We start from the raw sequence: 13,406 nt of genomic DNA, 5'->3' as shown, positions 1-13,406 counted from the left end.
CACACCTCCACATAGTGGCCAGCCTTCCTCCCCACCCTTACTCCTCAGCGGCGTGGCTTGAGTTCATTATTTCTGTTTATTGGAATTTCCCATCCAAGAAAGAGTTCCGGGGAAGAAACAGAAACTATTAAAACTGATCTAGGGACACTCGGGCACAAATAAAGTAGGATAATGGAGGAAGGTGGCTAAGGACAGACAGTAGGACATACAGAAGAATGACAGGGCCTGGGTTACCCGGAGGATGAGTCCAGGGGTGAGTATGGAAGGGCCTATGGCCAGAACTTTGAACAGCGAGGGCTGGTTGTGGGCTGTGATGGAGGGCAGTGATGGTGGAGACGTCTTTGCTGGGTCTTAGAAAGCTTCATTCTTGGGAGCATGGACCCAATCCAGGCCTTCCCCAACCTCCAAGGTGCCTGAAGAGTCCTGGCAGGGCCTGGGCTGGGATTAGTATCTGGAGGGCAGGAAAAGGGGTTCTGTTGTCTTCAGCTGGGGTCTGATCCACATGTCTTCAGAGGGACCATCTGGGATGCCTTTTCAGCTTCTGGCTCCTGCTTTACTGGCTTGGCTTGCTGTTGCCTGGGGACAGAGAGTGTAGGAAAAGTCCTGAGCTGACTTGCTTCCCTAAGGGGGAGCCCTGGGGACCAGAGGCACTCACCAGTTTTGCATGTCTTCAATAGTCTCTGGCAAGGGCTTATTGAGGGTCTCGGGCAGAAGAAAGGCAGCACTGCCTCCCAGTAGGGCCGTGGTCCCATAGATGATATTGGGGACAAAGGGCTGCATCTCACCTGTGATCTTCACCAGTGGGGCTAGCATACTTCCCACACGGGCCCACACGTTACTGACGCCCAAACCTGTTTGCCTGAAAGGGTGCAGAGCAGGGATTGACAGCCTGTGTATGGGGTTTTTAAAGGATGGCCCTGGGAACGTGGGGTGCGGGGGGTGGAGGGCAGGAGGCGACAGTCCCATCTGGCCCTATATCATTTGCTTGTGCTCTGTCCCCGGTCCAGCACCTACCTGAGGACTGTAGGGAAGAGTTCACTGGTATAGAGGAAGAGGCAGCTAAAAGAGCCAGACAGGCATCCCTTTCCAAACACAGCCAGTGATGTCCGAAGGAGCTGCATCTCTGCACAGGGAGGGGGAAAAAGTGATGGACCGTGGAGTTCAGGAGTACCCGAGTGCTCTTATTGCTTGGGACACTTGTCTCCCTTTGTGCTTTGGCTGCTTGGAAGCTCAGCTTCAGACTTAAAGGTGAGTAATAACTCTCTGTTATTCCTAATGCTTTGTATGTTGTGTTCTGCTGTATTTGTGTTTTCTCTTGGCTTGAATGATCAATTCCCACTCATATTTTGTTGCATATGTTCTTGTCCTAAAATATCTCAAGTTCCTTTGGGAGGATAGAGGTTGATTAACCAACATCTCTATATACATAAAAGTGGCTCTTCCAAGGTCATGGAGTGAGCTGTGTAGTCTTCCTAAAGTACTAGAATCTATTATTTCTTCATTTCAGCAGGTCTTTTGCAGAAATGCCATCCAGGACTTACCTAGGCCTCAAGAAATTCCTTATAGTCTCCAGACACCACTAGGCTTTGCCAAGTTCAAATTAGATCTTGGAAGGAGCTTTGATGCCATCTAGCCCAACTGAATTATTTTCTAGAGGTGTGACTTGAGCCTCAGAGGGTAGGGACTTGTTTAAAGCAACACAGTGAATTAGAGGCAGAGCCCACAGAGCTGGGGTCCAGCCTGTGACAGCTTCTTCCAGAGGGTTGTGGGGTTGCCCCAACCTCTCACCGGGGGGCACAAAGATGAGAGCCAAGATGGCCCCTCCTGCCAGGAGCAGGACAATGGCCTGAGTGATGCGCCGGCCCAGGTAACTTATGGAGAGGATGGTGATGAGCTTGGCTGGGATGTCGACCCCACCAAAGATGATCTGGAGTATGTAGAGGTTGACTCCAAATTCTTCTACCCCCATAGCCAAACTGTAGTAGGCAAAACCAGTAGAGAACCTGAAGGACGGAGAGGGGTTAGTTAGCACCTGCTGCCAAGCTGAGGCCTCCTCCCATTGTGGTCCTTGCCTCACCAGGATGGCAAATATTTTCATTTCTTGTGCCATTTGGAACTGCTTAGGGGCTGCTTGAGTACAATTTTGAGTTTTGTGAGATTGTGTCTGGGCTCAGTGAGAAAGTGCTGGAATTGATTGGTCATGTCTGACATGGGCATGGCCCAAGGTGTAATGGAATCAGCTCTAGAGAGTAACAGGACTGGAGCATAAACTCCAGAGAATAACGGGTCTCAGAGACCAAAGGAGGCAGGAAGTGGATCTGTCCTGGTGGAGCAGAAGTACAACATCTGGGCTTTGGGACATGTAAGTCAAGCTGCCAGCAGGGGTCAAATACACCTCTTTCCCCTCTCAGAATTAGGGGATTCTCTTTGCAAAGTGTTAGACAAATTTGATCCTCTGTGACTGGGGCAAAGCTAGGGTGGAGAATGATCTCACAGCCAGGTCACAGAAAGGGCTTTGAGGAAGCTGTAGAATGTCAGACAGAAGAGGAAACTTGGGAGACATGGAATTTCTGCCGAGAGGGAGCCTTGCTATGTGTGGTCCCAGAATGCATACAGCTGGGCCAGCAGGCGGCAGTGGAATGCGGGGGAACTTCTGTGACTGGGCTGTGGGCTGGTCAAGGGGTCTGAAGCATTCCTCTATGGGCAGGGCTGTGATTTTATAAACTGACCCTTATGGCTAGACCTGGCTATGGGCCAGCGCGGGCTGCAGACTTCTGGCCTGAGGCTAAACTGTGGTCTTGAGGGGAATTCATTTGACTTCTTTTATAGGTACCCTAGGCCTTGCTCTTGGGCAACCCTGCCAGAAGCCTCCTTGTGCATCACCCTTGCCTTGGCAGGTTATGGGCAAGGTGGGGTGGTGGGTTACCAGGCCAAAGAAAGACACAGGGTCACACGGAGCAGGATGGGTATCCGGAACAAGTCAGATAAGCCATACTTGACCTTGGCTGAGATGATGTCCTTCTGCAGGATGAATTTCAGCTCCTTGGGACAGAGTAGAAGGGGGGGGGGGCTTGTTAGTGGACTAGCTGATGGGCAGAAGGGAAGGAGGTGCAGGTCTGATGCCTCTGGAGGATTCATTTGGGGGGAGCAAATGGGCTGTGGGCTGTGAGGTGAGGAAACAGAAGCAAGGAGAGAGAGACACATGGTCTTGACCCCGAATACAATCCCCCTCTGCACCTACCTCCACATTGAGCTTTTTCCCTTCCTCCTTCTTGCCATTGAAGGTAGCCACCCGTTGCAGTGTCTTCACTGCCTTCGAGAATTTTCCAGATAGAACCAGCCAGCGTATGGATTCTGGTACCCACCTGGGGGCCAGAGTCAAAACATAGTGGCTTCCCACTCTAGAGCCTCTTTTTCTTTTTTTTTCTTTTTGATGTAGGGTCTCACTCTAGCCCAGGCTGGCCTGGAATTCACTATGTAGTTTCAGGATGGCCTTGAACTAACAGCGATCCTCCTACCTCTGCCTCCCCAGTGCTGGGATTAAAGGCATGTGCCATCATGCCCGGCTTAGAGCCTCTTTTGATAGGTTTCAAGAACATCTGTAAACAGGGCCAAGGGGTAGGAAGTCCAGAAACCTGAGCTTCTTCATAGCAGATTCATGGAATTTAAACTTGGCCCAACTTTGCACCTGGGCTGCCTGTAGTTAGTATAAATTCCAGCATTCTCATCTTTCCTTTCCAGAACAGTCTTTCCTCTACCCCCTACTTGAACTGTTTGTTATTGTTGGGTGTCTTTCTAAGTTAGGAGCCCCAGGCCTTAGGCTAAGGCAGGTGGAGCCTGGGAAGGGGGCAGCATTCTTGAGGTTGGACAACTGGAGGGTCCCGCACCTCTCTCTCAGCCTCCCTTGGGCCAATTCCCCATTCCTTTGGTGAAGAAGGGGCAAGGTCACAGTTCCAGGGTCCTTAGACAGTGGAAACTGGTCTCTTGGCCTCAGACTAGTGCTTCCAGCTTTCTGGTCCTGTCATTATTCATCCTCATGGGCTTGTGGTTTCCGATTCTATCCTGACAGTCCTGTAAGCCTGCTGTCTCCAGGATTATCAAGGAGCTCTGCCCACGCATACCGGCCAGGGCCTCGACTTCAGCCTCGTCTCCTTGAGAATAATGACAGCCCTGGCTTTCAGTCAGCAAGTCTTCCTGCGGGATAGCCCCACAAAACTTGCCTAACAGGCAATATTATTCCCATCTTACCTAGAAAAGTCTTGAGGCTCAGAGTGGGTGAGACTTTCCCCAAGTCACATGATGAAGGGGGCCAAGCTGTCAACTATACTCTGCTGACAACCTGCCTCTATGTTTTTTGTTTAATTTCATGTGTGTGCCACAGTGCCTACGTAGAGGTGAGAGGACAACCTCAGGTGTTGGTCCTCACCTCCCCCTTTGTATCTGAGACAAGATCTCTCTTCTTAGTACTCTGTTGGAAATGCCAGTCGAGCTGGCCCATGAGCTTTGGGATTCTCCTGACGCCACCTCCCAGGATTGCGGATGCATGTCAGTGGGTTCTGGGGACTCCAACTCTGGTTGGCAGGCTTGTGCAGGGAGGTCTTTTATCATTGAGCCATCTCCTTGGTCCTCTGCCCCTGTTTTGTCTCTGGACTCTGACTGTTCCTTTTTGTTCCCACCCCAGGCTGTGACATCCCCTGCCTCCACCCCATTCCCTCTGACCTGATGTCAGAGAGAGAAGGGTGTGGCCTGGAAGGCAATGGTATCTGCTCCCTCCTATAGCCCACCCCCTCCAATTCTTGCCTCTTTGTGACAGATTGATCTCTTATTATTTCATCTCAAGTCACCCATTCTCTCTAAGAGCTCTATGTTCATTTCCAAGTTGAAATTTCATCTCAGTTTTGTACCTGTCCATGTAACCTTAGAAAATTGCTTTTCTCTGAGCCTTAGTTTTCACATCTATTAAGTGGGGATGATGATGTTCCCATCCCAAAAGATGCTATTGAGATCAGAGACAACATGGGCTTAAGTCTAGAGCAGGGTCTTATGCATCATTGATAAAAGGGATGCCAAGATTTCACACTTTTCCTGGATCATTGGTGACGTCCAGTCATGGGACACTCGCTGAGCTCTCTGCCCACTCTGGGTCTCCTTAATTCTCTTAGATTCCCAGGCTGGGGCCCCGCTTTGGACTTCCTTATCTTTGAACTTCAGATTTGGAAACCTCCAAATTCTACAGATTCTTTCTTCAAAGTGTCTTGTGCATTTGCCCCTCAGAATCCCCCTGTGCTCACAGACCCTTTCTGTGCTTGTCTCCAGCAGGCTGTCTTTTCGTCCTTGTGGGCCATTCCTTCACAAACAGAACCTAGGCCGGGCTGCCAACATAGCTATCTTCCATAACTTTCCATCCTCTTCCATGGGAGGTGGAGGCCTCCATGGATTTCTGTACTCTCCATTTAATCTATCACAACATAGCACCCGCTTTCAGCTGCCAGCAGCCTGGTACTCCTACACTGCTCCCTCTCCCAATGTGCCTTTGCAGATGTGACTCCCATTTTAGAAAGTCTTCTTTCCCTCTGTGGTCAGGGTGTTGGGAGCAGCCAGGTTAGGCATAGGATCCCCTTGTTTGGTTCCGGTGGGCCTAGGGAGGGAGGGAGGAGAGGAACAGAGGGTCACGTACCAGGACAGCAGGGAGAAGACGAAGAAGGGAACAGACGTGGCTAACTGTAGCCAACGCCACTGGGGGATGGCGTAGGCCAGGCCGGACAGGATGAACTGGCCAATGGTGTAGAAGTGCCCAATTACTGTCGATGAGATGGCTCGCACCCGCGTGGGCACCCATTCCACATCTGTGGGAGGAACCCAAGGACCAGATTAGGATCCTGTCAGGCTCCAGGCACCTTTCTATGAAGGCAACCAGCTCCTGCCTCCCAATAGCTACCTGACCCCATCATAATCCCTAAGGGTCCTCGCTCACTTGGCTGCAGCTGATGTTGCAGCTGAAGTTCAAGGAAATATGATTCAAACTTGGGACTCTCCATCCCCCAGTTCACTCTTGACCTCCTTCTCCAGTGACAGGTGGCTTATTTTGCCTTGACGTCCTCATCTGTAGAGTTAGTATCATTCACTCTAGTGTGTGCGCAAAATGAGATCGTATACCTGGCTGAGTGCTAGGCCCAGAAAAAGCTCTCGATATTGACGGCTGCCGTTATGATGCTCGTAGTTGCTGCTAAGCTCAGAGGGAACCCCTCACATCCTGATGGGTCAGGGGCATGTGCAGCCCTTTGGCTGAGCCGAGCCCAGACCCACTTTCAACCGCTGGCTGGTGCTTCCCAGAGCCCTGCTCCCGGCCCCCACCCCTGTGGCTCACTCAAGATGACGGTACTCTGGGAGATGCCTGAGATGCTGAAGCCACTGAGGAAGCGGAAGATGATGTAGAAGGTGAGACTGGGACTGAATGCAGCGCCTGAGCCGCTGGCTGCCAGCAGTAGGTAGCTCCATGTCAGGGTGGGCTTGCGGCCAAACCTGCAGCTCAAAGGAGAGGAAGGACCAGGCTAGTCACTGTGAATGTGCCAAGATGAGTGACTCTGCAGGCTTTGGGACAAAGGGCAGGGGCCCATCCCTCTACCCAAGGACCGAGTAGAGTACATAATCCCTCCCCAGACAAAACCTTGCTGCTAATTGCTGTTTTTCAACAGTTTTGCAGTTAAAGTGTTAAGTTAATGAGTTATCTCCTCCACCTCAGCTTAGCTGACTGGGCAGGGGTCAAAGGACCTCTTATTTCTAAGCAGTCCACCAGTCATGGCTTTATTCTACCCGGCCACAAGGATGTGTCAGAAAACCTGGAGGCTTTCCTCCTGGTTCTGGGGAGGTCAGAAGATTTAAGTTGTGAGGGCTTTGGGACAGAGAGAAGGGTGTGGCCTGGAAGGCAATGGTACCTGCTCCCTCCTATAGCCCACCCCCTCCAATTCTTGCCTCTTTGTGACAGACTGGGGAGGGGATATTCCCATGAGTTGTGTTGTCAAATCTTACCTGTCGGATAGTTCTCCTAACATGGGCCCTCCAACCAGGATGCCCGCCATGAAGACTGATTGGGCCATCTCCTTCAGTTTGCCAGCATTGCATACCAAGTCCCACTGCAGAGCAAGGGAGGGCCAGCCCAGCTCAGCACAGCCAGTCCCCCAGCCCAGCTCAGCACAGCCAGTCCCCCCAGCCCAGCTCAGCGCAGGCCAGTCCCCCAGCCCAGCTCAGCGCAGGCCAGTCCCCCAGCCCAGCTCAGCGCAGCCAGTCCCCCAGCCCAGCTCAGCGCAGGCCAGTCCCCCAGCCCAGCCAGTCCCCCAGCCCAGCTCAGCCTGAGCCTCCCCACGCATGCTCACTCTCCCACTGCTGTAGCTTGGCTTCCTCGAGCCTGGCTCCTGCCTCCCAAGCAGTGATCTCTGTTTCTATCTGCTGGGGGCTCCTCATGTCTGCTTGTGTGTCTTGGGTCCTTGATCCATGCTTATGGGATGATAACGTCCTTCAAGTGTGTGTGTGGCTTGTCAAATGGCTGACAAACTACTACTTAGCTACCCCCATTGCCCTCCGTCCTCAGATGTCTCCTCTCAAGCTCACCCATGGCCTTCACTCCTTGCTCACTGCCTTCCTTCCCCCTATACATCCAAGGACAGTCCCTCCAGCTGCACTCTTGATCTTCCTCCTCTCTAGGGACACTTTTGGTGTCAGCTCCCTCCATCCCACAACTTTGGTCTTTCTCTCCTGACTCCATCTCTATCAAATCTCTGCATTTTAAGAATCTTTCCTTACTCTATTTCTCCACTCCCTTCAAAAAGCTAACTCTCTTGAGTAGGGCAGCCCCCTCTTCCTCTCCACTCATTTCTCAGCCCTGAATGGTCCACTGGAGCTGTGCTCATCAAAGCCACCTGCAACTTCGTTTTCACCAGCACATGGGACTTTTGGCACCCTGGCCTGGCTTGGCCTTGGGCAGCTGTGGATTCTGCTGACCTCTCCCTCTACTCAGCTTTCCTCTGTCCTCCTGCTCTTTGCTGTTTGCCTCGCCTCCCACCTGGACTCTATCCTCTCTGCCCAGCCCTTAGAGCTTCTCTGGATCCTCCTCTCCATTCACTTTCCCTGGGCACTGCCATCTGTTCCTATGGCTTCCATTACTATTGCTGCCAAAGAGTCTAAAGTCTGTTTCTCCAGCACAACCTCCTTTTTGGCCTTCAAACCAGCAGATTCTGTAACCTATTGGAAAATGCCATCTGGATAATGTCATATGAGTATCTCATACTCATGGGTCTTGCCTGGAAGCCTTGGACCCAGGATCAATTCCCCAGGACCCACACAAGCCAGATGCATAAGGTGGCACATGCGTTTGAAGTTCATTTGCAGTGGCTGGCGGCCCCGGTGTGCCCATTCTCTTTCTATCTGCCTCTTCCTCTTTCTCTCCTTCTCACTCAAATAAATAAATAAATATTAAAAAAGAGTCTGGAATGGTGGTGCACGCCTTTAATCCCAGTACCCGGGAGGCAGAGGTAGGAGGATAGCCATGAGTTTGAGGCCACCCTGAGACCACAGAGTGATTTCCAGGTCAGCCTGGGCTAGAGTGAAACCCAACTTGAAAAACCAAAAAAAAAAAAAAAAAAAAAAGAAAAGAAAGAGAGAGGAGAAAGAGATATGTAAGTGGCTTTTAATTGATCTATCACAGAGGTATTACATTTGTGGAAAATATTGTCATTTTTTTCACATATGTAAATCATGCTAATGACCATACCCATCATCTCCCTTACTTCATTTTTTGTAGTGATGCATTTGAAATGTCCTCTTAGCTATTTGGAAATGATAAAATGCATTATTATTGTCTGTGGACACCCTGCTATGCAATAGATCCTTAAACTTATTCTTCCTGTCTGAAACTTTGCTCCTCTTGACTCTTCACTCCCCAGCCTCTGACATTAGTCTTCTCTCTACTTTTTTTTGGCATGTGTGTCTAGTATGTGTATATGATGTATGTGGTGTGTGCCTGTGTGCATGCGTGTGCATGAAGATGCATGTCCCATGTGTACTTGCAGAGGTTAGAGGAGATTATCAGGTGTCCTCTGTAGCTAGCTGGTCTTTGCATTTGCTTGAGACAGTCTTTTACTAAATCTGGAGCTGCTGATTTTTGGTCAGTAAACCCCAGAGATTCTTTGGTTTCCAATCTCTGCCCCCTTCTCCTTCCAAAGACTGGTAAGGTGGGGGAGGCCTGTAGACATATGTGGCCACACCCAAATTTTTATGGGGTGCAATTAAGTGGTCCTGGGATTTGATATGAGAAGGCTCAGGTCTCTTAGACCCACATGCTTGTGGGACAAGTGCTCTCACTGCTGAGTTACCTGACAGTTCCTTTTCTCTCACTTACTTTTTAGAAATTTATTATTTTCAAGCAAGGAGAGGGACAAGGAGATGGGGAGAGAGAGAGAGAGAAAAAAAAAAAGGGCATGTCAGGGTCTCCTGTCACTGCAAATGAACTCCAGATACATGTGTCACCTTGTGCATCTGGCTGAGGCTTATATGGGTACTGGGGATTTGAACCTAGACCATCAGGCTTTGCAAGCAAGAAACTTAACCACTAAGCCATCTCTCTAGCCCTCTTTGCTCTACTTTTAAGAATTATGCTTTTAGATTTCACACACATATAAAAGAGAATACTAGTGCCCTCTTTTGACTTCTCCCTTTTTCCCCTACCCTACGATCATTCGATCCTCAAGTTTCTAAATTTTTATTTACTTATTTACTTTGGTTTGCTGAGGTCGAGTCTCACTCTAGCCCAGGCTGACCTGGAATTCACTATGGAGTCTCAGAGTGGCCTCGAATTCACGGCGATCCTCCTACCTCTGCCTCTGAGTGCTGGGATTAAAGGAGTGCACACCTAGCTAGTTTTGTATTTTTTAAAATCTGAATTCTTCTATTTTCATTACAACTGCTTTAGTCTAGGCCTCATCCTGAAGTGAATAGTGACATCTGATATTTGCTAGGGGCTTACTAAGTAACAGGCACTGTTCTGATTAAACTCTATCCATGTTGTAATTAATTTATTTTAAAATGTTTTTATTTATTTATTACAGAGAGAAAGAGTGAGTATGGGCATGCCAGGGTCTCTTGCCCCTACAGAAAAACTCCAGATGCATGCAGCACCATGTTCATCTGACTTTTTGTGAGTATTGGGAATCAAACCCTGGATGGCAGGCTTTGTATACAAGTACCTTCAACTATTGAGCAATCTCTTCAGCCTCATATTTTAATTTTTTTTTTGTTTTTTCAAGGTAGGGTCTCACTCTAGCCCAGGTTGACCTGGAATTCATTATGTAGTCTCAGGGTGGCCTTGAACTCACAGTGATCTTCCTACCTCTGTCTCCTGAGTGCTGGGATTAAAGGCGTGTGCCACCATGCCCGGCTTACCATATTTTAATTAAATTTTTTTAATGTTTCCCATTTTACAGATGAGGAAATAAGTTCAGAAAGGATAACTGTGACAGATTCTGACCAGTCTCTCAGCTTTCCTTCTTATCCTGTCTTCTATTCTTTGCTGACAGAAGTGACTTTCTATAACACAGGCTGCAGGCTGGTTCTTGTTTGGCCAAGACTACTCCCTGGCTCCTCCTTGTCCCTGGGTAAAGGTAACACTCTGCTGGCAGTTTTGTAAAACCTGCCGTGCTCTGACCCTGGGCTTCCTGACTGCTCTAATCTCTTGCTAATCCCCACACACAGTCTTTACTCTAGATATCCTAAATTACTTGTGTAATGAACTGGAGAATTTTCTTCACTAGAAAGGCCTCCCAAAAATGTTTCGGAAGTAAAGTATGGGAGAAGAGCCATGGGTCTCAGATAATTCTTTTCTACTTTCCTCCTTTGGAAGTGAGGCAGGATGAGGGTGGATGAAGACTGTAGGTCTTCCAGCTATCTCAGAACGGCCCAGCATGACCAGCAAGCCTGGTGGACCTTTCTAGCTGGGAAGGGGACCTATATAGCATAGTGCAGGGGGAGCAGAGGGGTAGTGGAGGGAAAAGGATAAAGGAGAAAGTGAGGGTGTAGGAAGAGCAGCATAATAGTGGGTGCCTAGAGAGACTTCTAGTACTTTGTATCATGCTGGGTAAAGCTCTTTAAGCAAGTCTAAGAAAAAGCCCTGGTGTCCATATATACTCATTTACTTCTTTCCTTCATGGTAAATAGCACATTTTCTGTGTGACATTGTAGCTAGGTGGAGCCTTTTTTTGTTGTTTTCTTTTTTGAGGTAGGGTCTCTAGCCCAAGCTGACCTAGAATTCGCTATCTCGTCTCAGGCTGGCCTTGAGTTCACAGTGAGCCTCCTACCTCTGCATCCCATGTGCTGGCATTAAAGGCACATGTTGGAAAGATATCTCAGTGGTAAAAGCCACTTGTTTGCAAAGGCTGATGACCTGGGTTTGCTTCCCCAGTATCCACGTAAAGCCAGATGCACTAAGTGTCATATGCTTTTGTAATTCATTTGTAATAGCAAGAGATCCTGGTGTGCCATTCTCTCCACCCCCCTCTCTGCTTGCAAATGAAAATTTAAAAACGTGTATTAAAGGCATATGCTGCCATGCCTGGCGGCCATGTGGGTCTTGCTCATGAGATGGGAATGGAAGACAGATGTGCTAATTCTACCTCACTTGCTTGTGAAGGAGTCTCTGGCCTGGGCTTTTGTGCTTTCTCCTTTCCTGAGCACCCCCAGAATGGTGGTAACCGGAACAACAAATATTGAATGAGGTAGCGCTGCTGCCATTCTGGGTTCTTGCATGACCCTGTAGAGCAGATCTCACTGTCATCCTGAAAAGTTACTCACTTTAGAACCTTCCATAGAAATGGAGATGCTCCTGTATTGGTTAAGCCATGGATTATTGCTGACAAATGTGTTATAGCAGCATGTATCTTGATGTAGTTCCCAAAAGCTTATAAAGAAAAATTGGATTTGTATCTCAACCTCCATGATATTGATTACCTTAAGAAGGCAAGAGTCAAGTGAGGTCAGGGGAAGAGATTGAGTAAAGGAAAGGTGGATGGAGGGCTAATCAAAATCTAAGAGGATATAAATAAATCATATGGAATCCTACTTTTTTGGACAATAGAACACTCAGGAGCCATAGATTGTTGCTAGAAATTTTTCAGTGCCAGGGATGGGATACCTTCCAGTGAGTTGTTGGCCAGGGAGGAGGTCCCTGATACTCCCAAAACATTATAGGCCATTGCCAAGGTCCTTGGTCTCCCACCAGGAAGAGATGGTAAGGCCCTATTGCTGAAGACTCCACATACTTGGGCTGCAAGGCCACTGAGAAATCCTGCTGGAACTGAGCTAATAATCTCCTCCATGTAGACCAGCTGACAGAAAGCTGGAAGAAGCCATTCTGCATGTAGTTCAATGGGTGTAAGAAAAATCTCTAGTGAAGATACTGAACAGTGGACATTGCAAACCTTATATTTGGCCAGCCAGGCCAAATGAGCCAATGGGTGCAATAGTGGCACATCTGTCATGGTAGAAACCAACTGCCCTCTAATTGGACTGGAGGCCCACTCCATGGGGGGAATACATCCCTGATACTGAAAACTTAAAACAGGGGTAGTCATGAGCCCTAGGGGTGTAACGTCTGCTGCTGTCTGGCTAAATGTGTATACTATGTCTATCAAACTGCTCAGTAAGCACTTCTCTTAATGTTTGTACCCTTTTATTAATGCTACTCTCACTTTTGGTAGAGAATCTTCTCTTTTCAGATGGAAGTGGCCTTGGGATGACTCAGAAGGCATCATGGTGCTGGAAAGAAATGACCGGAGTGCTAAGTACTGTAATATCTCTATCACACCTTCCAAGGCTCAGGGTGTAATGCAGAGAGGTGGCAGAAAGAATGTAAGAGCCAAAGGAAGGGTAGGACTCCTTACAAGGTGCTCCCCTCAGATACAAAAATGGCCTGGATATCCATGACCTCACAGTGCCTGATACCACCTACACTAGACCATCATAAGAGGAGGAAAAGATCATGACATCAAAATTAAAAGAGACTGGTTGAGATGGGGAGGGGATATGATGGAGAATGGAGTTTCAAAGGAGAAAGTGGGGGGGGAGAGGGAGGGTATTACCATAGGATATTTTTTTATAATCATGGAAGTTGTTAAAAATTTGAAAAAAAAGAAAAAAGAAAAAAGACAAAAAAGAAACCAAGAGTTGAGGATGGAGAGATGGCTCAGCAGTTGAGGCCCATGCCTGCAAAGCCTAACAACCTGGGTTCGATTCCCTAGTTAGCCAGATAAACAAAGTGGGGTGTACATCTGGAGTTTGTAGCAGCTAGAGGCCCTGGCACACCTATTCTCTCTCTCTGCTTGAAAATAAATAAATAAATAATATTTTACAAAAAAAAAAGA

At 48.5% G+C, this 13,406-nt stretch overlaps 1 protein-coding gene across 2 annotated transcripts in view; it reads right to left on the bottom strand.

Annotated features, from left to right (window-relative positions):
* Positions 1-57: 57 nt before the first annotated feature.
* Slc22a8 (solute carrier family 22 member 8) overlaps positions 58-13,406 on the bottom strand; it is a 24,953-nt gene continuing 11,604 nt past the window's right edge. Inside the window, exons 3-11 of one of the 2 annotated variants that reach the window (XM_045141392.1) lie at positions 7,030-7,133; positions 6,368-6,528; positions 5,678-5,846; positions 3,242-3,365; positions 2,927-3,042; positions 1,789-2,003; positions 1,015-1,123; positions 656-859; positions 58-576 (exon numbers count right to left, since the gene is read on the bottom strand). In XM_045141392.1, the coding sequence (XP_044997327.1) occupies positions 483-576; positions 656-859; positions 1,015-1,123; positions 1,789-2,003; positions 2,927-3,042; positions 3,242-3,365; positions 5,678-5,846; positions 6,368-6,528; positions 7,030-7,133 (1,296 nt within the window). In that variant the 3' untranslated portion in view covers positions 58-482. The remainder of the gene's footprint in view (positions 577-655; positions 860-1,014; positions 1,124-1,788; positions 2,004-2,926; positions 3,043-3,241; positions 3,366-5,677; positions 5,847-6,367; positions 6,529-7,029; positions 7,134-13,406) is intronic. The other variant, XM_004656446.2, reaches the window with a different exon arrangement.

The sequence above is a fragment of the Jaculus jaculus genome, chromosome 1 (assembly GCF_020740685.1).
Source record: "Jaculus jaculus isolate mJacJac1 chromosome 1, mJacJac1.mat.Y.cur, whole genome shotgun sequence".
Classification (NCBI taxonomy): Eukaryota; Metazoa; Chordata; class Mammalia; order Rodentia; family Dipodidae; genus Jaculus; species Jaculus jaculus.
This window is presented reverse-complemented; position numbering and strand designations above follow the sequence as displayed.